Source organism: Pituophis catenifer, unplaced genomic scaffold (assembly GCF_029215685.1).
Source record: "Pituophis catenifer annectens isolate HBS135680 unplaced genomic scaffold, rPitCat1.0.hap2 SCAF_3, whole genome shotgun sequence".
Taxonomy (NCBI): Eukaryota; Metazoa; Chordata; class Lepidosauria; order Squamata; family Colubridae; genus Pituophis; species Pituophis catenifer.
Window position 1 is genome coordinate 70853541 of NW_027256883.1, and position 22886 is coordinate 70876426.

At 37.7% G+C, this 22886-nt stretch overlaps 1 protein-coding gene across 2 annotated transcripts in view; it reads right to left on the reverse strand.

The window, feature by feature from the left end:
- Positions 1-1312: 1312 nt before the first annotated feature.
- Positions 1313-22886, reverse strand: part of RIOK1 (RIO kinase 1) — a 31598-nt gene continuing 10024 nt past the window's right edge. For both annotated transcript variants that reach the window (XM_070942520.1, XM_070942521.1), the window contains exons 5-18: positions 22201-22270; positions 21245-21287; positions 19510-19602; positions 17538-17650; positions 17357-17437; positions 14018-14104; positions 11659-11796; positions 9539-9642; positions 8937-9043; positions 6463-6528; positions 5193-5312; positions 4054-4107; positions 2896-3048; positions 1313-2728 (exon numbers count right to left, since the gene is read on the reverse strand). In XM_070942520.1, coding sequence (XP_070798621.1) covers positions 2618-2728; positions 2896-3048; positions 4054-4107; positions 5193-5312; positions 6463-6528; positions 8937-9043; positions 9539-9642; positions 11659-11796; positions 14018-14104; positions 17357-17437; positions 17538-17650; positions 19510-19602; positions 21245-21287; positions 22201-22270 — 1340 coding nt within the window. In that variant the 3' untranslated portion in view covers positions 1313-2617. The remainder of the gene's footprint in view (positions 2729-2895; positions 3049-4053; positions 4108-5192; positions 5313-6462; positions 6529-8936; positions 9044-9538; positions 9643-11658; positions 11797-14017; positions 14105-17356; positions 17438-17537; positions 17651-19509; positions 19603-21244; positions 21288-22200; positions 22271-22886) is intronic.

Genomic DNA, 22886 nt, shown 5'->3' on the forward strand with positions numbered 1-22886 from the left:
TTCTAGTTGGCAATTCAATGGCATTTAATACACATGTGAATCATACGTGATTCCTGATTGTCATAAAAACATATGTTCTACTTTGTGGAGGACATGGCATAATGGAATGTAGTGAGGAGGTGGCTCTCCAGGAGGGAGGGGGCACATTCCAGAGGAATAAGTGGCAATATAGCTCAGTTATTTATGTGTGAAAGAACGAGGGTGAACACAGCCCCTGTAGTTCACAGAGTATATTGTAGATGCAATTAGTAAAATCCTCAGTCTGGCAAGATTTTGTCTAGTGTGAAACAATAAAGAACTCAATCTGGAAGAAATACCATTCTCAGTTTTGGCTTTGATACATGGCCAGTAAAATGAACTGAATATGAAATGTGGTTAAAGCATTGAATTGGAAAGATGGTTCTAGCGGACATCTTTTATTATATGCAGGCTACATCTGGTCTGCAAAAATCCAAAGCATCACTACCCATAGGTGGTAGGAAACATAAAATATCTCTATCTCTTTGCTGCCATCTATTGGTCCTCTGGAATTCTGCAGCCTGGATAAACTATTCCTATTATTGTTCTGCAAATTGGATACTTATTCAAAGGCTACGCTAGGTACCCATGAAATAGAAGAATGGGTACAACATTAAGCTCAGAACAGTCAAGTGAAATACGCTGTAATAGTTTTAAACCAAGAATCTCTAGATAACTATATTTAATAGGTTTAACAATAATCTATAATAGCAAAAGCACTTATACATATCGCTTCACAGTGCTTTACAGCCCCCTCTAAGCAGTTTACAGAGTCAGCATATTGCCCCCAACAATCTGGGTCCTTATTTTACCAATCTCGGAAGGATGGAAGGCTGAGTTAACCTTGAGCCTGTTGAGATTCAAACTGCCGGCAACCGGCAACCGAAGTAGCCTGCAGTACTGCATTCTAACCACCACGCCTCATAATAAGGCACCATAACTCAATGTTTGAAGTAATATTCTTTGTCACAGGTTTCACTATTGGTTTTTGTTTGGCATCACAATTATATTATGCTAGTTTTAAAAAATGAATGGGATATCTGATATTGGTGAACTAATTTTCAGCATTCCCTTGAATTGGCTATGCTGGCTGCTGGGTTTCTGGTATTCATTCAACATAAACATCCAAAATGCCACAGTCCCCTATATTTATTCTCAAACCAGGGGATTCAAACTTTTTTAAAAATGAAAACAATGCTGTCAAATGTATCTCTATATGAAACCACTTTGTTATTATTCCTATAAAACTGGGCAGAGAGTGATAGTTTTTTTTTATAAATCAACAAACATAATGCAGAATGTTTTGAGTTTTATTTTCAAAGAAAATGACACCAGTGGCAATGGATTTATATCACTGACAGCTGTTAAAATACTGCTGCCCCTTAAACATCTGAGCCATGAATTGAAATTTGTAGTTTTTAATCAGAATAAAACCAATTTGATAAAGTTCAGTGATTCCATTAATAGTTCAGAAAGTTAATTAATAATGTTTTGGAGATGGTAGTGCCCTGTCATTGAACTTGATTTCAACTTTTAAAAACAATTGAGTAATGAATGTAAATTATTGATCTTTGGTGTCAACTCAGTTTGTAAGTATCCTTACAATGCTTCATCCATAGTGAAGCAAATTGAACTCAAATCAAGAACAGTTACAGAAGTATTCTCTTGATCACAGAAAGGTCACTCTTACTCATAAACTTGCACAATGAAGAAAGAACAATCACATTTCCCGAAAGAGAAGGAGAAATCTGTTAGTCTGTTACCTAGGCAACAGGACTCTACTGAAGCTCCCTCCCATGTAGCCAAACAGGCAAGACTGACTGACAAACAGAATCCAAGAAGTAACATGTGGAGCACTGTGCCACAGATCCAGATAGAGATGAGAGTGATAAAAACCGTGTTATTTATAAGTGTGGTTTTCCTCTGAAAACAACTCCCCCCACCCCACCCCTTCCCAAATGTAGTGTCAATGCTGCAGAGGGACAGGATGAGAAGGAATATATTTGCTAGCAAGACTTCATTAATTCTTCCTCTTAGTACAAGATGATCTTTCATGCAGACAATTCACTGAAATTGAATGAAGAGTTTTCATCACAAACAGGCTACTGTTTGGCCTTCTAGGTGTTGCTTAACTCCAATTCCCATCATCCTTCACATCAGCATGGAAAGAGAAATTTTAAGAGGTGGGGTCCAATGTCTGCAGGACCATCCACTGCACATCCCTGGCTTAAATGAACAAGACTATGTAAACTCCTCCCACACATTATTTACCCATGTATCTATCCAAATAATTGATCATGGAACAAGAAAGGAATTATTTACATGTTGGGGTCACTATGCAAGTACAAAATATACATTTGTATGTAGCATCAATTTCTCTGGATTTCTTTTAAAAAACACATTTGTGAAATTGTTTTCATTTCTCCACATGAAATATTCTTAGTGGGAGCTTCTGATTCTGCAGGAGTACACAAGAGCAAGTCAATCTGGTAACAATTTAGCCTGTCATGGTGCTCTGTTGATATGCATCAGAATGGACTCTGCTCCAAAATAGTGACTCGCTCAAACAAGAAAAACTTTTAAAAACGATCACCAGAATTTATTTGCCCTTTTTCATTTTTGCTACCTTCTCTTTTCGCTTCTTTACGTGCTTTGGAATCTTGTGTTTTCTCTTCTCCCTTTGAGATTCTTTGACTATTTTCTTCCTTTCCTGGAAAAGTAGACCCAAGTAAGAAACATCAATTAATCAACTTTTTTTCTGTTTTAAAGAACAAAAGAACAGCAAGGACGTTTCTATAGCGATGAACACGGTATTCAGAGCAGCCTCCCCTTCACACAAAAATATTTTCTCCAACTGAAGAAAGCTGTCCCACTAACCTTTTTGTCAACACCTGTTTCAGCAGGTTGGTCTTTAAGAAGCCCCGAGTCTTCCTTTTCCTTACAACATGAGTCTGAATTGTCAGAGCTATCATCCTCATCCTCATCATTAGAATCTGCCTCATCGTTATTATTTTCAAGGAGTGCAGGAACCTACAACAAACCAAAAGATTCATTTTTTTTTCTTCAATCTTGCCCTCCATCAGAAATTCTTTGGATATGTGAAGGTCAGCCTTCACAATGTTCTCCGAGAGCTGAATACTACTGGAAGCCAATGTCCAAGACATACAAAGAATTCCAAAAGGTTGCTCTAAGTTGGATTTTAAGAATGTAAGGACTGTCAAAGGAGAATCTGTATCAGTGTTGGCAAAGCTTTTTGACACCAAGTACTCAAACGTGCGTGCGCCCGAGCCCCGGAAACTCAAAGATCAGCTGGCCAGCACATGTGCATGCGCCGAAAAGCAGAAGAGCAGCTGGCGATGGCGCGCATGCCCACAGGCACGCGTGCCACATGTTGGCCATCACGGATTTATATGTTTGAACCATTAACATAGCTGTAGACAGGTGACCAGCAAGGATATTCCAAAAACATAGTTAAAGAATTAAAAATAGCTAGTCATAAGTCTAGATTTACAAACACTGATTATATTTGCACATCATTTTAAGTCACACTAAGGTTGGGCTTAGCACGATCCTGAATCTAAACTCTAGTCAGGAGAGGTTTAACTGTAATCAGAATACTGGTAATCCTCGATTTACAACAGTTTGTTTAGTGACCATTCGAAGTTACAATGGCACTGGGAAAAGTGACTTATGACCATTTTTCATCTTTATAACCATTGTAGCATCCCCGTGGTGACATGATCAAAACTGAGACACTTGGCAACTGACTCATATTTATGACGGTTGCACTGTCCTGGGGTCATGTGATCTCCTTTTGTGACTTCCTGACACAAGTCAACAGAGAAGCCAGATTCACGCAAGAATCCTGTTACTAACTTAACCACTGCAGTGATTCGCTGAAAGGTTGTAAAATGGGACAAAACGTACTTCACAAATGTTTCACTTAGCAACAGAAATTTTGGGCCCAATTGTGATCGTAAGCCGAGGACTACCTTTATTACTGAAAAACACAGCCCTGAAATATCACCATCTTACCTTTTGAATACCAGATAAATCCTTCTTTAATCCTGTCACTGTCTGGTAGAGAATCTGCACAAAACAAAGAACAATAGCAAAACAATCTGAATGTGGATTTTTCAAATCTTTGGTCGATGATCATAATAAAGATCTGACTTGTATACAGCATTACACTATATTACATTCTAGTGAGACGGAAAGCACCAATTACTTCACCAAAAAAGTATTTGTTGCTGTTACCATTCAACATGCTTCTAGGGTTGCAGCCATTGCATTCTGAGCTTCTGTCCAAAAAACCCTCAAATTATTACTCTAATATTTTTTTAGACCAAACGATTCTTTAAAAAATGAGAAATGAGAAGAGATTAATTTAAAACTCTTAATAGCAAATTTGTTGTTTTCATTGTCAGTATTAAAGTGACTCCAGTGGGGTATTCAGAGGATCTCTACCAGAGGTGAAATTCAAAATTTTTTACTACTGGTTCTGTGGGCGTGGCTTGATGGGCATGGTGTTGCTTGGTGGGCGTAGCAGGGGAAGATTACTGTAAAATCTCCATTTCCGCCCCACTCCAGGGGAAGGACGCTGCAAAATCCCCATTCTGGGACCAGCCAGAGGTGGTATTTGCCGGTTCTCCAAACTACTCAAAATTTCCACTACCGGTTCTCTGAACTATTCAAAATTTCCGCTATTGGTTCTCTGAACTATTCAAAATTTCCGCTACCGGTTCTCCAGAACCTGTCAGAACCTGCTGGATTTCACCCCTGATCTCTATCCAAGAAGAAAAGATAATTGTTACAACTCTTCCTCATCCCATAGCTTTGTATGTCTCATGAAAATCTCTACAACACTGGGACCCTTTGGGGCAACAAGAGAAACAAATACAGGGAATACAGGGAGAAAGGAGACTTTTCCTCCAGAAGGAAGCACCTTTTTAACACGTATATCCTACAAAATCCAGTATAAACATCTGCCTGTCTCTATGGCCAACCATAATAATTTCTTTGTTGCCTGATTCCCAACATAACCCTCGGAGCATAACCCTTATGTTCAAGCCAGTCTGAATCCAACCCAATATGTAATGTGATACACTAATCAATTCCACACACATAAATAAGCATATTTCTTTAGATGTTCCACTCAATCCAGTATTGCTTACATTATCTTGCTGCACACTGAGGACTGAATCGTCTTCCTTCAGCTTCATCATTATGTCCACGTCTCTCTCATAGTTCTTAACTTCTGTCAGAGTCCTAGGGATATAAGCTTTCCGGAACACCTAGAAGACGAATTAAGCATAATCTGATAAATCACTTGTTATGTTTTCTCTAGTTATTATTGATCAGCTAAGAGAGGAGGACATAAGAGGTCTTTCACTCATATGCTTGCCAGGATGGACTAAAGTGTAATTCAGATTCATTTTTGAAAAAGCAGAAACATGTTTAAGAACTGAAGAAGCTTCTTGGATGAGAAGCGAAAACATCTTCAAAGAAAAAAAACAACAAGAAAGTCCAGTTGCCTTTTGAAAAGTACCTTTGGGACATATTTAAATGGCTTTTTTTTTCTGAAATCATTTTGTAAGTGTAGTTGGAACCATTCCGATATGGAAAGCAACATCCTGTATTAACCATATTACACTCTTTCATTTAATCATGGCTTAGGGCCCGGTTATTTACGAGACCACCTTCTGCCTCCGATAACCTCCCACCGGCCAACACGCTCCCACAGAGAGGGCCTCCTCAGGGTGCCGTCTGTCAGGCAATGTCGGCTGGCGACCCCCCGGGGAAGAGCCTTCTCTGTGGGGGCACCCGCCCTCTGGAATGAGCTACCCCCAGGGATACGACTGATCCCGGACCTCCGGACCTTCCGCCGGGCCCTGAAGACTTTTTTATTTCAGCAAGCCAGGCTGGGTTAAAAATCTTTTAATTGGGGAATTTTATGGGTAAGGGGTTTTAAATTGGGGTAGCCAAAGATAAATTTAATTTCGTTTTAATGTATTTTAATATTTGTATTGTGTGTTTTTAATTTTGGCTGTTCACCGCCCCGAGTCCTTCGGGAGAGGGGGCGGTATAAAAATTTAAAAAATAAAATAAATAAATAAATAAAATGTTAACTCTATTGCAAATTAAAGGTATTTTCTTAGAACTAAAAAAAGACCACAAAAATTATGGCGATCAAGAAGAGACTTAAATAAAATATACTTCCAGGATGGAATCTTTATTGCACTTTATTAATTATTTAAACATAAAATTTATAATGGTGGAATAAATTACTGCAATTATTCGAAGGCTATAAAAATACAGACTCTGTTAAAACCTTTGATGAATCATTTGAAAATAAACATATTCCTGAATATTATCAAAATACAGAGGAATAGTTCAGGTTCTTTCAGAAGAGACATGATATATTTATTTAGGCCACTGGCTTACCTCTTCATCTACATTATTCTGATTGGATATTTCTTCCATTGTTCTCTCAGATGCAATTTCCATTACCTACAAAATATTGACAAATAAATTCTTAACATCAGAAAACTCATTCAAAAGAGCTAGTTAGGTTTGTTGACAGTTGCCTTTACCAAAGTGTTTTTTTCCCCTAAGCACAATTTCTACCAAGTTCTTTTTAGCAAGATTTATTGAGATGGATGGGTTAGAAGAATTCCCAGCAACTAATTGTGTTTAATTTGGAAGCAGTATATCTCCATGCACACTGGGATAGAGATACTCTATTTCTCTAACTGCCTTCCGCAAGAAAACCAATTCCACTCCCCCCCAATACTACTGAAATTTGCAACTGGTTGTTTATCAGTCTGGGAACCAATTCTTAGAGAATGACACATATTCTCCCATCCAAGTGTTAATGCCTCTTTTAAAAAAGCTCTGATGTTGTATAGCTCACTGCCACTACTAGATCATCACTGGCTCCATAACAGACCTGGAGAAACAGGACCTTTGAACAGTATTTGAAGGAATTTGCTGCTTCATTTATGGGGCATCATTTATATCAGAATGCTCAGGATACAAAAGCAAAACTGGCAAATGGAAATCAATTGCTCAGTCTGAAGCAAATGCACATGGATCTTATGTTTGCAGAAGGGACAGATTGTGGGGGGGAGCTGGCTTGCAATTACTGGAGAATCTAGTACTCTTAGTACGGTACATGACTGGGAGTGCACTGTATTAATTTGAGCTGACTTACCTACTATGTCTTTTCTGAAGCAGATAGAAAGGACGTCAGCCAACCAACCATGCTTATCATTTCTACACTAAAATACTGCAGTACATTAAAAGCGGTCAGTGAACTTCAACTAGCCTAAAATGTGGAAGTTAGATACTTTCTGAAAGCAGCAGATCAGGACACATAATTTAAATTCTATACCAGATTCATTGGATCTTGCCCAAAGTGGCTTTTGCTTAATAGATAATGCCACATTTGACCTTTAAAACTGTTAATGTGTTATGTTCGGTACAATGCTCATGGACACCAATGAGCTACTGCACAGCTTCCTTAAGTCCACCAGACTGCCTGATCCACTGCAGTTAACTTAATTTCACTTAATTTTAAACAAAATGAGAAGCTGGCAGGCTGTAGCTCATCAGTCCTCTAAATCATCTTTATCTCCAAGAATGCCCCTGGATTCCAGATAGCCCCATAAGGTTTTGATAAAGTCAGCAGCTACAGATAGTAGATAGATTGGTACCACTTTGGTGGGCAACTTAACGGGGACACGAAAGGAGCCTATGACGGGGCGTCCCCCGGGCAATGGTAGTGTCACCAATCAATCCTTTCAACCCAGAAGTGCTTTGGTCTCCCAACACGACTGTAGTAATAGTAGCAGCTATCGACATATTTCATTACTGTTCTTACACAATGGCTTTGGTTGCAAGTGAAAAAGGACATTTTCAAAAGATTCACTTCCTTCAGATCTCATAAACAAGATGGGGAAATCAGTTTTTATAGCATGTTATAGAGGCTAAGACACTGAACTTGTCGATTGAAAGGTCGACAGTTCAGCAGTTAGAATCCCTAGTGCCGCGTAATGGGGTGAGCTCAGGGGTGGGTTCTAAATTTTTTTACTACTGGTTCTGTGGGCGTGGCTTATTTTGTGGGCATGTCTTGATGGTCATGTGACAATTATTTAGGATTTAGCAGAGGTACTGGTCTATGTCATATTGTCACCGCTACCGGCTCGGGAGAACCGGGCCGAACCGGGAGGAACCCACCCTCGGGAGCTCCCGTCACTTGTCCCAGCTTCTGCCAACCTAGCAGTTCGAAAACACGTAAAAAATGCAAGTAGAAAAATAGGGACCACCTTTGGTGGGAAGGTAACAGCGTTCCGTGCGCCTTTGATGTTTAGTCATGCCAGCCATGACCAGGGAGATGGCTTCAGATAGCACTGACTCTTTGGCTTTGAAACGGAGATGAACTCCGCCTCCTAGAGTTGGGAATGACTAGCATATATGTGCGAGGAGAACCTTTACCTTTATAGAAAGTCTCAGAGGAGCCAGCTTCTCTTACCCGCAATAAACAAATACTTTCCCCTCACAAATAGTGAATTAAGTACAATATCAATACAGATAGTCCTATTTATTTATATCCTGCCTCTATTATTTTTACAAATAACTCAAGGCAGCAAACATATAGTCCTTGTTTAGGAACTGTATTTAGTTATCATTCAGTTATGACAGTGATGAAAAAGTAATTTTATGATCAATCCTTGTAATTATGACTTGCAGGCATGTAAAGCAAAGGAACACTGAGGTAAGATCATGAGAATGGTTTCACTTAGTGACCCTTCCCTTAATGGATAAGTTACTGCTTCCAATTGTGGTTGCTAAGTGAGAATTACCTGCCTGAACCTTCAATATGAATATATTTTCATAAAAGATAAACCAAGCCCTACCTTTTCAAGATAGGCATCCATATTCTCATTCGTAATAGATTGATCCGTGACAAACTCAAAGAGCTCTCTCACTGTCATCACCGCAACATTGTACTTATAAAAGAAATCTGCCAGAAAGGACAAAGATGACATTAAAATTATTATTACTTACAAAAAACTTTGTTGGCTCCAGTTCAGCTTCCAAACTGTCCCACAAGATTTAGAAGTTCATTTATGTGGCAGATGCTTTGGATGGCACTACAAAAAGCTTTCCTGGATAATCCATCTTTAAGCACCCCCACTCCAAGCACATCAGAATTACGATCTTAGTTGTAACCATCAGGATTATTTTTAAAATTGAAATATCCAATTATGCAGTTTAAATATGATCAATTCTACTGAATAGCTAAATCACACAAGGAATATTATTGACCTCCGCACCTTCCGCCACGACTTAAAGACATGGCTGTTCAGCCTGGACTGGGGGGGTTAACATGTATTTTAACACGCTTTTATTCAGATATTTTATTGTTGTGAGCCGCCCTGAGTCCTATGGAGATAGGGCTGCATATAAATCAAATCAAATAAATAAATAAATAAATAAATAAATATTATCTCCTCACCGTTGATATTGGCGCAGTCTTTCCTCAGGAATTCCAAAGCATGTGGATGATCATGCTCCACAGACTGGGACACATCTATAATATATACCTGACCACTGTGATACCTGGAAAAAGGGAAACCATCAATACCACAATATATTAGTATTAAGGAAGGAGGGGGGGGAAGGAAGGGGAAGTAGAGAAGAATAGGAGAGGAAGAAAGAAAAAAGTAGAAGAGGATAGAAGAAGGGTGGGAAGAGAAAGAGAGGAGAAGGAGAAGAAGGATTGTTGTAAAACAAGGGAGATGAAGTGGTAGAAAGGCAACCTCGAGCATGTTTAAATTTATTAGGATGAAGAACGAACTAATATGAAAGTTAAAAGAGAATACTGTATATATGATTAATAATGGATAAGATAACTAACTGAAATAATGTTAAGAAATTAGGATTTGAGGGCATATGGTGATGCAGTTTATATAATAAGCATAGAAATATTAAGATAAGATAAAAAAGTAGGGAAAAAGAACATTTTGGCAGAAACTGTAACTATGTAAAGTATATTTGGATATGACAAGTTGTGTAAGATATGATACGGTCAATACTCTGTTCACAAAATGTGTGTGTGTGTGTGTGTGTGTGTGTGTGTGTGTGAAAGAACAAATCAATAAAATTTGATTTTAAAAAACAAACCACAATACATTTATTTCCAAATACCGTATCTTATATCTATTATGGGATTTTTAGAAAACATCAGAGTCTTTGGGAGACATCTGGACGAATGAATGCCACAGAGTTTTAATTGCTGTAATGAAGCTGTCATTCTAATTAAATAATGCCAATCTAGCAAGTCAGTTTGAAAGAAGATGTTAAGACATTTAAATTTAGCAGCTGGAGCAGCAGGGTTGTGCAGTGAGCCACAACAGAGTTGTGGCTGATAGCTTGAAGAGTGCTAGCTCCTGTGTGAGGCAATCTGTGCTGTGATTAGTTGCTGTAGGTGGGGAAGGAAAGTTTCTCTGTTTTCCTGCCTTTTTCTTCTGTGTGCGCCCGGCATGCTCTGTGGTTCATTTCATGAGGCTCCTGTTTGCCTGACTATCTTATCTGCTGTAAATATTGATGTAAAATTTATTTATTTATATAAAACTACAGGTACTCCTCGACTTATGACTACAATTGAGCCCAAAATTTATGTTGCCAAGTGAGAAGTTTGTTAAGTGAGTTTTGCCCCATTTTATGATCTTTCTTGCTACCGTTGTTAAGCGAATCACTGCAGTTGTTAAATTAGTAACACGGTTAAGGGAATCTGGCTTCCCCATCAACTCTGCTTGTCAGAAGGTCGCAAAAGGTGATCACATGACCCCGGGACACAACAACGGTCATAAATATGAGTCAACTGCCAAGCATCTGAATTTTGATCACATGATCATGGGGATGCTACAAAGGTCATAAGTGTGAAAAATGGTGATAAGTCACTTTTTTCAGTGCAACGGTCACTAAGTGAACTTAAGTCAAGGACTACCTGTATAAGTTTGTGTCAGTGTTTCTGACTTCATTTGGATACCTGCTGCGCAATTCCCTGACAGAAAAAGTGGACAGACAGGAGGCAAATATGCAGTGTTTCAATTCTTCAACACTTTCAACTCTTATTTCCCTATCACTCTGTTCTACCAATATCCAGTATGTGATTTTGAAACCCAAGGCTACCTAGATTTGGAGCGACTTCCAAAACTTTCCTGAAAATTGAGATCTTTGCAAAGTGAGATGGTGTACAAATTGATCGGGCTGGATAACTAACAAACGCTTCTTCATTTCTGCAACAGTTCAGGTATCAACTGTTCTTCATCCCTGCAATGCAAGAACTAATTTCTGTGCAGTCTTGTCTGGGCAGAGGAAAATATGTCATCTCTCAGGTCAGAATGCATCCAGAGAATTCACAACTCAGCAGCAGATGGCTTAAATTACACTGGGAATCCAGAAAGTGTCCCAGAGAGTAGCCCTAAGAGGTCCCCAGAGAGATACTGACTGGAGGATATGCTTTCTGCTAAACAATACCTATTTTAAGGGGAGGATTGTAACCCACACATAGTCATTATGCAAATGTCTCAAGTCCCAATGTTAAAGTTGAAAAACAAAAATAAGACATACAGCATATTAAATTCACTGAGATCTGCATGAACAAGCTTGGCGTCCTGGTACATTCTTCTCATGTATTGTATGACTTGCAGATACAACTCTCGGGCTTTTGACTCTGATAACTGGGCATTTTTCAACAAAGGAGCAGGCCTTGGAGAAAAGAAACAAAGAATACAATGTTTATATATCTCTCCAACTGTCCCTTTCCTTAAATACTGCAATCGCTGTCTTTCTGTAAGGAGAATTACATAAGGCCAAAATAAATTCCCACATAAGCAGAAATATGAATCATACGACAAAAACAAAACATTTAGGAGGAAAAGTGAAAAACTCTTTATTTTTCTCAATTTTCGCATGCCTGCATCTAAGCGTGGTGCATCAGTCTACCTGCTTTGCACTTGCATCCAAAGTAATTGTACTTGCATCCAAAGTAATTCAGACATGCACTTTAAAAAAAACTCTGCTTATATGTCGTACTTTAATTCATGCATGGGAAGATCTTATTACACAATGTACAACAAAATGAAGAAAGCAATTTACCGTGTTTCCCTGAAAATAAGACCCTGTCTTATATTTTTTTGAACCCTGAAATAAGCGCTTGGCCTTATTGCCATGCGCTCAAAAGCCCGATTGGGCTTATTATCAGGGGATGTCTTATTTTGGGGGAAACAGGATATTAAATGGACATCAAGGATGAACTCCCCCCTCCTCCAAAGGACCTGTTAAACTAATATTTCAACTAGCATTTTAATTTAAAAGTAAGCATCAGCACTATTTAATTGAGTGTTAGGTAGCTTAAAAGACAAATTAAAGATGCTCAGCTGCCAAGGTCAATCTAGTTTCCAGGACAAAAATGCACTTTAGCAACTGAGTATCCTTGATTTGTTTTCTTCGGCTTCAGAAACAGAACTGTTGTGGTCCACCAGCAGCCTGCGGATCTGGCAGTGGAGTTGGTCAGTGAGGAGGCTGGGGAGAACAATGGGCCAGTCCTGGAGTCAGGGGAAGGCCTGGACGAGGGATCTGCATCGGAGGCAGAGATGGGGCCAGGGCCATCTGGGAACGATGCACGGACTCCGGAGCGAGCGTGTTCCTAGTGCACATATGCGAAGAGCTGCCAGAAGGCAAGAGCATCTGAAGCAAAAAGGACAACTCGGGAGTAAGGCCAGATGATGATTGGCCCCTCCCATAAGGCTTAAAAGAGCAGCAACGAAGGTTGGATTCTTTGTAGAAAAGCAACATTGATTCCAGTGCTTCTTGTCAGCGTCTCTTGAACTTTGTGGGGGGGTTTGCCAAGAAAAGCCTTTGGCAGGTTACCAAAGACATCAAAGGTTGGTGATAAGGCCAATGGACTGGTTATGAAGAATTTGTTTTGGACTAAGCTGAGAATGAATTAATTCTCAGCTGTTTTAATAAAATAAGTTTTAATAAAATAATAAAATAAGGGCTGAATTGTGTTTGGTAATCACTACTCGGGCCTAGGTCACAACAAGAACAATTAACCTGTTGTGGAAAGGGTTGCAATCTTCCTGCAGAGAACAATGCTTAATTTGGGGTGCTCAAATTAAATCCAACTTCGACACTGGAGGCTTCTGTTGCTCAGATAAAAATAATCAGCTTCAAGGTTTCCATGACATGGATAGCATTACAACAATAATCCTCCAGTTGAGTGCAAAATGTTTCAAAGTCAAAACATCCGGTTTCAAGTTTGAAAAAATATTTCAAGCCAAAAGCAGCTCTTTCCCATTAGAAATGTAATAATTTCAGTAGTGCTTCAGGCTGACTGAATCAACCTATTCCGCTTTTGAAAATAACACTCTTAAATTTGAAGCAGAATGTTTTCAATTTGAGACAATTCAGAGTCGAAACATTTTGCACATTGCTACTGCTTTCACACTGACTGTACTGTATTGATCAGCCATCTAACTAGTTTTGCTAGAATTGAGAAATGCACTAGAGGAACAATTCTTCTGAAGCTTTGATTCTACAAACTTGTGCCAGTGTTTCCAAATTGCAGCAATTTTAAGATATGTGGACTTCAACTCCCCATATTCCTCTAGCTAGCATGCTTGGAGTTGAAATGCACACATTTTAAAGTTGTTGAGGTTTATAAAACATTGACCAATGCAATGGAAGACACTAATAAATTAGTACTTGACTTCCTATATAGCCCTTTCCCATGCTATACTTTTTAAATAACTCCTATAGAAGTATGCAAGAATGTGTTTAAATATGTGAATCTATAAATCATAAATGTTTATAGATGTTCTGTGTGACTTTGGCCACTATGGTTTGCATAGTATACCGTAATTAAAATAAATCCTGGCTTAACACAAAATTTGAATCCAGCCGCACAGCGCTTGAATATACTTACATATCATTTTTGCCAATAAAGCCCATCACAAGAACATGACTTCTTAGCATAATGGGTTCTGGACATGGGATCTGTGCTGTATGTAACCTACCAAGCAAGAAATCAAAAAGACAAAACTGCTGTTATTTGATATATCTGATACCACCTATTTAAAAAAAGTTCTATGTGCAGAAAAGAGCTTAAAATTTTTTTCAGAAGATCATTTAGTCCAATAATATTGATCTTACCTTCATAATTATTTAGTCAGGAAATACTGTATATAAAGCAAGAAAATATATAAAGAAAGCCTCACAAGCTATTCCAATCTTGCTGACACCTTTCATTTTCATTTTCATTCTCATGTCTTGAAGCCAAATGTTAAGTATTGTATGTAAATTTTTAACAAATAATTATTTTCTTCCCAAAGTCTTTGATAGAGGTGCCTCTTTTCCTTTCAGTGTAAACTATTTTTAAAATCTCAAATGGGGATATGTGCTTCAATTTAAAAACAGAAACAATCCTTTTGTTTCAAGGGTTAACATGAATTGACTTGAGCACAAATATTCTGTGAAAGAAACTGGCCAATTTAAATTTGGAGCTCAGATACTTACTCCAAATTAAGGCCCTCTATTCAGACATCCACTTGAGAACTAAACCTAAAAATACCCATCGTTAAGTTTTACTCAATTCCTAAGAAGGGCCTATTGTAGAACTATAATTGAGTTTTTGGATTCCATGGCCAAATATCCATTACTTGTCAAATAGTGAGAAAACACATCAATGTGGTTCCCCAGTCAGTTAAGATTTTGTTCATGTTTTGTTTGTCAACTGTATGCCCCTTTTAGGCTTAGATGTAAAAAAAAAAAAAAAAAAAGGAGGGAATATCCTTCTTCCCTTCCTCTACTCTTTGAGACTGCTTGGCTGTTAAAGATCAAAAGCTCTTGAACTGGAGAAATGGGAAAAAATGTGGGAAACAAATGTGAAATTGACCATGTCAGCGGTGTACAAGGAAAATCAGTACAAGATGTTTTATAGATAGCATCTCCCGCCGGCAAGACTCGCCAAGATGTTTCCAAATATCACCAATTTGCTGGAAATGTAAGAAATCTTATGGAACATATTATCATTTATGGTGGACGTGTGCATCTGCAAAAAAATATTGCACTAAAATCAAAAAGTGGCTTGAAGAGATAACTGAATACCATGTAGACTGGAAACAGGAACTACTTTTATTGGGAATATCTCCAGAAACTATACCAAAGAAATACGGTATTTAATTTTACGTATTATAACGGCAGCCAGGATAACATATGCACAGAATTGGAAAAGCAACACTATACCAAAAGAAGAAGAGGTGATAAGGAAAGTCTTGGATTGTGCAGAGATGGACAAACTGACAAAAGAGATAAAAGAAAAAGATGAAATGGAATATTATTTAATATGGAATAAATGGTATAAATGGCTAGAGGTCAGGAACAGCAAGTAAGAAGGATTACTAATATGCCACTAAACAGACAATATATGTAAAGTAATATATAGATACAATAATATGTTATTATAACATAATAACATGATGAAGTACCATCAGTACGCTGATGACACTCAGCTGTACATCTCTACCCCGGATCACCCCAATGATGCCCTTGAAGTGATGTCCCGGTGCCTGGAGGCTGTACGGATCTGGATGGGGAGAAATAGACTCAGGCTCAACCCATCCAAGACCGAGTGGCTGTGGTTTCCGACGTCCCGATATAGTCAGTTGGTGCCATCACTGACTATTGGGGGCGAGTCATTGGCCCCCATGAAGAGGGCTCGCAATTTGGGTGTCCCCCTGGACTCACAGCTGTCTTTAGAAGAGCACTTGACGGCTGTGGCCGGGAGGGCTTTTTATCAGATCCGCCTGATTCGCCAGTTGCGTCCCTTTCTGGATCGGGACTCGTTAAGTACGGTCACTCATGCCCTCGTCACTTCCCGCCTGGATTACTGCAATGCTCTCTACATGGGGCTCCCCTTGAGGAGCACCCAGAGGCTCCAGTTGGTTCAGAATGTGGCTGCGCAGGTGGTTATGGGAGCGACGTGGTGCTCCCATGTGACTCCCCTCCTGTGCGAGCTGCACTGGCTCCCGGTGGTCTTCCGGGTGCGCTTCAAGGTTTTGGTTACCACCTTTAGAGCGCTCCATGGCTTAGGACCAGGGTATCTACGAGACCGTCTCCTGCCACCAGTAGCCTTTCACCGACCAGTACGCTCCCATAGAGAGGGGCTTCTCAGGGTGGCGTTGGCCAAACAGTGTCGACTGGCGGCCCCCAGGGGGAGAGCCTTCTCTGTGGGGGCACCTGCCATCTGGAACGAGCTCCCCCCGGAAATACGGAGGATTCCGGATCTGCGCTCTTTCTGCCGTGCCCTCAAAACATTCCTATTCCAGCAGGCTGGCCTGGCCTAACCTCTCTTTTAAATTGCTTTTTTAAATTTTAAATTTGTCTTATAAATTGGGGTGTTTAAATTTGTTTTCTGGGCCAAAAGATTTAATGTATTTTAAATGGTTTTTAACGTTTGTATTATATGAATTTATTTTCTGGCTGTTCACCGCCCTGAGTTCTTCGGGAGTAGGGCGGTATATAAATTTAATAAATAATAATAATAATAATAATAATAATAATAATAATAATAATAATAATAATAATGATAATGATAATGATAAAGAAATATATACATAAATAAGGAACAAGGGAACCACAAATATAAATATAACTAAAGACGGGGAGGGGAAAAACATGAATTTAAAAGAAGACTGATATGAAACTGTTGTAAAATGGAAATTTATGTTTTGTGTTTGTTTCTGTTCTTGTTTTTAAAGAAAAAATAATAATAAAAATTATTTTTTTTTAAAAAAAAGATCAAAAGCTCTCCTTACTCTGGGAAAGAGAGATGACTGAAAAATGCATTTGCCTGGAGTGGTTTGTCAGATATCAGTTTTTGAAGATGAGTAACATATGAATGTGATCACTCAATATGTATATTTTCCTGCTTTCATTGCCATATTTCTGATTCTGAATGTAGATCATTTGTACATGTTAGAAAATAAAAACAGAATTCATGGCTTTCTTTTTTTTAAAAAATGTTCTAAACCTGGAAACACAGGTATTTAAATTATTTTGCTTTTAAAAGAACAAATTTGTTCTGGAGTTCAGCAGAAATCCCTGAACAAGGCATTCTAATGTTGGGCCTAAATGAGTAGTTGAAACAATTGCATCTCCTGAACATTTTGCTTCTTAAAAACTTGCAATGCTATTATTTTAACTTCCGGAATATTAAAATCATTCCCTGAAGTCAAGCTGAAAATGGAAGAATGTCAATTCTCACCTGGTTAAATTCCTCATTTCTTTTTCTGCCCATGTCCTGACCATCTTTCTTGGGTTTCCTTTACAGTATCCATGACGAAACCTTGGAATGGCAAGAGGGAGATTGAATGTTTATTTTGTAAAAAAAAAAAAAAATCAATTGAAAAGTGAAATCCAGAAGCAAGTACGCAATACAGACTCACCTGAATTCTCCACTCACATATTTATCCCGATCTTTAAACATCAAAATACTAGTTTTATAAATCTTTATTGCTCTATTCTCGCCTTTTGCAGTGCTGGCATGGTACACATTAGCCTGGAAAAAATGCAAAGAAATATAACAAAAATGTGTCACTATATAGATTGATATATATTATTTGAGAAGTCGACCAATAGTTTTAAAATTACTTTGTTTTAATTAACTACTACATGGCACAGAGTTTAATACACGTAATAGAGTTTATTTTGGATCACTGGCTGTATTCACACTGTGATATATCTGAGTTTAATGAACCTAGCCACTATAGTTTATTAAACATGATTTATTATTAGGTTTAGCATTAATTTTGAGATCTACTGTATATGGTACTCTGGCTACAAAAACAGAAGGACTGTCAAAGGCCAAATGCATGACCCATGAATCCAATAACCATCCAGGCTAAATCTATAGATCACAGGGGTACAAACCACACTCTGTTCATATTTTAAATTGCCTTTACTCTTTTCCAAACAGGTGAATCCTGAACAGAATGGAAAAAAAAAGTTGCCCACACTTGAATCATTTTGCAGAGATATACCACTCCTATAATAATAATGCATAGCATTAATGACCTGAAATAAATACTTCTTTACCATGCATAATCTATGTGTAGAGGGGAAAATAGCTCTCTGTATTTGTAAACTTATGTCCACATGTACAAAAAGTTGTTTGGATTGTGTCCTCGATTTGGCGCAGAACTGCTTGAATGAAAAGAGGCATTTAATGACAGCTGCAAATTGTAATTCTGCAAATTATGTCATTGCATTCCACATCGGTCTTCTCAGGCATTATTTTAATACCTATTATTTTTGAAAGGGATAGCCTGCCTGGATAGCCCTCAAGTCTAATCTGACATCAAAAGCAGGATTTTTTATTTTAAAAAAGCCTAGAATACACAGACAGATTACATTAAGCTCTGGTTTATGAGGACGCAACCCAGGACCCAGCTTGTGAAACTATAGTTAAGTGTTAAGAAAAAGAATTATAGCAAAACCTGGACTATTATAAGATATAGGGGAAATTTTATGATTGGTTAAAAAGGAAATATAAAGATTGCGATAATTAAATAAGGAGAATGTTATATTAAATGTATTGTAATTTGGGGAAAATATCGCAACAGAGAAATGGAAACTATCAAGGAGAAATGAAGATGGGAGGAGTAATAAAAAGTAGTAGTAGTCACAGAAGAAACACCAAGAAGACACATGGAAGGATTGATGTATTATGTGTTTGTTTGTTTTAAAAAAAAAAATTATTAAAAAAAATTATAGCAAAACCTGCTTGCTGCCTGCTCTTCTACAGTCACTACTAGAAGTGATTTAGAAGGTGTTTAATTAATCACAGGAAAAGTATGGAGGTAGAAAATTTGCTCTCCTCATGTCAGTCTTGTAAAGTAAACCAGACAGGAAAGATGGTCAAATGAGCTAATTCTACTTTATTATATTTCTTTATTATAACTTTGTACATTATAATATTAACAGATTCTTTCAAGTATGAAAGTATCTCCCCCCCACCCCCCGAAATGCCATCCCCTTTACAGCCTAAGAAACGAGGGAGGGTTTCTTCTGAGCCTTTTGACTCATCCACATTTCTGCTATAGGATAAGTTGGCATCTGATTGCTCCCTTCGCTGTGTCTCGTTGCCCTATCTCCCAAGGACATTCCTACACACCATTACATCTGACAACTGAAACTGAGTGTTTTAGTGTTTTCAAGTCCAAGCCTTACTGCATCTTAGCTTTTCAAAGCTAAACCTTAGGTATCTATGAATCCTTGCCAGTCCCGATGCAGAAGAATGGAGCCTCTTTGTTCCAAAATGACTTTTCAGAAAAATTATAGAGAGCATGTAATACAAATCACAAGACTTTTAAAAATGAATTGCAAGATTACTTTTAGCAAACTATAGGTTCAGCCAACCTCTTTTCCAGTACTGACACAACCGTTGATCTCGGATATCACACCTCTGCTAAGCATCTTGAACAGAATCATTCGTGTTCTTGGATCCAGGACCTTAGAAAGACAAAACACCATCAAATCAAATCCTTACAAAGATGTGGATAAATCACTTTCAAGTTTAAAATCTAAGAAAGTCCTATTTGTTCAAAGCCAAGATTTTTCTCCTACAAAGTTTATACCAATTCTTTTTCCAACTTGTTTTCTTTTGCAAATTTTTAGTCTGCAAATGCTTTAAAGTTTAAATAACATTTCACTAAAATGTAGGAGCAAAACATGACTACATCATAAGCCTTTATAGAATGAGGCCAACACTGTTGGATTCATGAAGCATCTGAGAAATATCAACTTTTTGAATGAATATGTGTTTCTATCCATTATTGTCTGATTACGAAATTACAGATCAATGCAGGCAGTCCTCATTTAATGATCACTCATTCAGTGACTATTCAAGCTTACAACGACACTGAAAGGATAGTACTTATGAACTGTTCTCGTAGTTGTGACTGTTGCAGTGACCTTGCAGTAACGTGATCACAATCTGCAACTTCACTCCCAGCTATCAAGAAGCAAAGTCAATGGGGAAGCTGACAGGAGGCTACAAATGACAACCATATGATGTCTTTGCTAAACCACCTATGGTGGTTTGCTTATGACATCATATGACAGCAGGAAGTGACGTAACTGCCATCAGTAAGCAACACAGTCATGTGATACTGTGCTTTAAGATCATACCGCTTACTTATAATAATATTACTATGCTAAACCAGAAGTTATTACATAATGTTATAGTAGAATGTTTTTTTGAAATGTATAGTAAAAGGGGGATATAATAATATTATTAGAAAGAAAGGGTCAGTATTTGGGGGACGGAGTAAGGGGATGGTAAAGTATTATATAATCTGTTATGAATTTGGATTTTACTTTGAAGAAGTCACAGGGGGAGGGGTGGAGAGGGGGGGGGGTAGGGAGGAGGGGGGAGAAAAAAGGGGGAAAAATCTGTATTTGAAAAACTTTTCAAATAAAAATAAATAAATTAAAAAAAAAAAAGATCATACCACTTACTGACTATAATTCCAGTCCCAAGAGAATGAGGGCCACTTGTACAAATACACATATAAGTGTGTTGGGTCTTAAGGACTACCTTATTTCAACTGAAGCAATTCTTTAAAGAAGCCAATTAATCATGGTTTATATTACTGGAAGTCTATAATTCTCTGATAGAGCACCTGAAATCTTACTGATTTTTTTTCCTCTGAAGGCAGAGAGATATAATTATGAAATATTGGAGAATATAACTGGAGAATAAAACTTCCTTTCTGAGAAAGCTTATATTATTATTATTATTCTATCCAAATAATAATTAACTTGGACAGAATATAATCCAAAAGCATCCATCAATGTGATCTGGAAGCAAACACGTCTCCACCTATATTTTGCCCTCCCAACATCAGACCAGTAGTGCAGTAAAAGTTTCTAAGCATTCTCAGAAAGGATTTTGGAATAACCTGATGAAATGGAGAAAACCCATCTAGATAAAGCATAACTGTATAATGTAAAAGGGAGATTTCACATTGACATTACAATGTTATGCACTGCTATTAAAGAATATAACTAGCTGAATAGTTTCCTTTTAAAGGATAAATACTTTGAATTCTCACAATACATTTTTTTACAACTGATAATTCACATCACTTACTTGTTCTACTGTTGCCCTGTCTGATTTATCTTTTACCCGGTACCTAGCAGAAACAAAACATTGTATTGATCCATTGTACTGGAATAAAATACAAATAACTCAACACTTAAGCTACATGCCAGCAATATGAAAATATTCTGGGCCAAGAAACAGGACAGAAAACCTAAAACATTCTCCAGGAATTAAAACCAGGGAGCTTCATAATGCAACTCACAGAGACTTCAGTCAAGCAATATTAGAGTGGTTTTCAGGAACATAAAACAGTATCACCATTAGATAAGAACATGCCAAAACAAAATTGGAAATAACTTAATTTACCAAACCAATCTTAACCTCACTTTTTAGCAGGGTGGATTTGATTTAAATCAAGTTGATTTAAATCACAATTTAAATCATGATTTAAATCACTAGTAAAAAGGCTTGATTTAAATCAACTCGATTTAAATCATAATTTTTAAACAGCAACTGTAATCTCTGCTACTCCTTTGACCCACTGTTGACTCACCGATAGTCCCAGTGTTGCAGAATATACAGCCTCATGCTACATAACTAAGCTCCATTTCATGCTGAATAAACTAAATTATTTACACATCTTAAATAGAAAACTATCTTATGATAGATTTTTACCCCAAAAGTTTTTTATTAAAATAAATTCGATAAAAATAAAAAAAATCCGATTTAAATCAAAAAAATCTGATTTTTTTGATTTTTTTAAAAAAATCATTGATTTTTATCCACCCTGCTTTTTAGGAATGCATGCCTAGTCCTAAATGATCAGGCAAAAAAGTCTGAGGAGGCATCTGCAGGACTGCAATGTTAATTTTGCAAGGCTCTCTTAGAATGTAATATTATATCAAAAAATAATGTATTATTATATTAATTGTACTACAAACCCATGTCAATCAATTAACAGCTATATATTCTCTACAACATTTCTGCACATCCATATTACTTACATATGTGCTTCTCTTTGCCTAGACTTCTCTGTAACTTTATTTATAACAGAATCAGCAAAACGCAGCTTGTCTGGAAAACACATATACACACATCCCACTCTTTAAAAATTGCTTCAACACTGCTGTCCAAAAACAACATGCATAATTTCATTGTGAACATACTTCTAGAAAACGAGCAATGCATTTATAACATTTAATGCAGGGGTCTGCAACCTTAAACACTCAAAGAGCCATTTGTACCCGTTTTCCACAGAAAAGAAAACACCAGGAGCCACAAAACCCTTCCCGTGCCTGACTATTTCTTGAGCGGCCACAAAACTAGCATATGTAGTTGAATTAAATGTTCTAGTTTCTTCTGAAACTTTTCTTTTCTTGGATTTATCCATGGCTGGCCTACCGGAGGTTGAAAAGCTCAATAAATCATGTGCCTGTGGGTGTTGCACATTGGCGGTTGTGACGCATATTTTGAGTGACAGGGAGCCGCAGCAGAAAAAGCCACATGCGGCTCCAGAGCCGCGGGTTGCTGACCCCTGGTTTAATGTAAGCACTGTTTTCCATTCATATATATGTCTGTCAACTGTTTTCCCCCCTTATATTTCTGAAACCACTCAACTTCTCAATGTCTCTGGGAAATGTGCAAAATTAAAAACTGCAAAATATAAAGGAAGCTGTGTGTGTGAGAGACA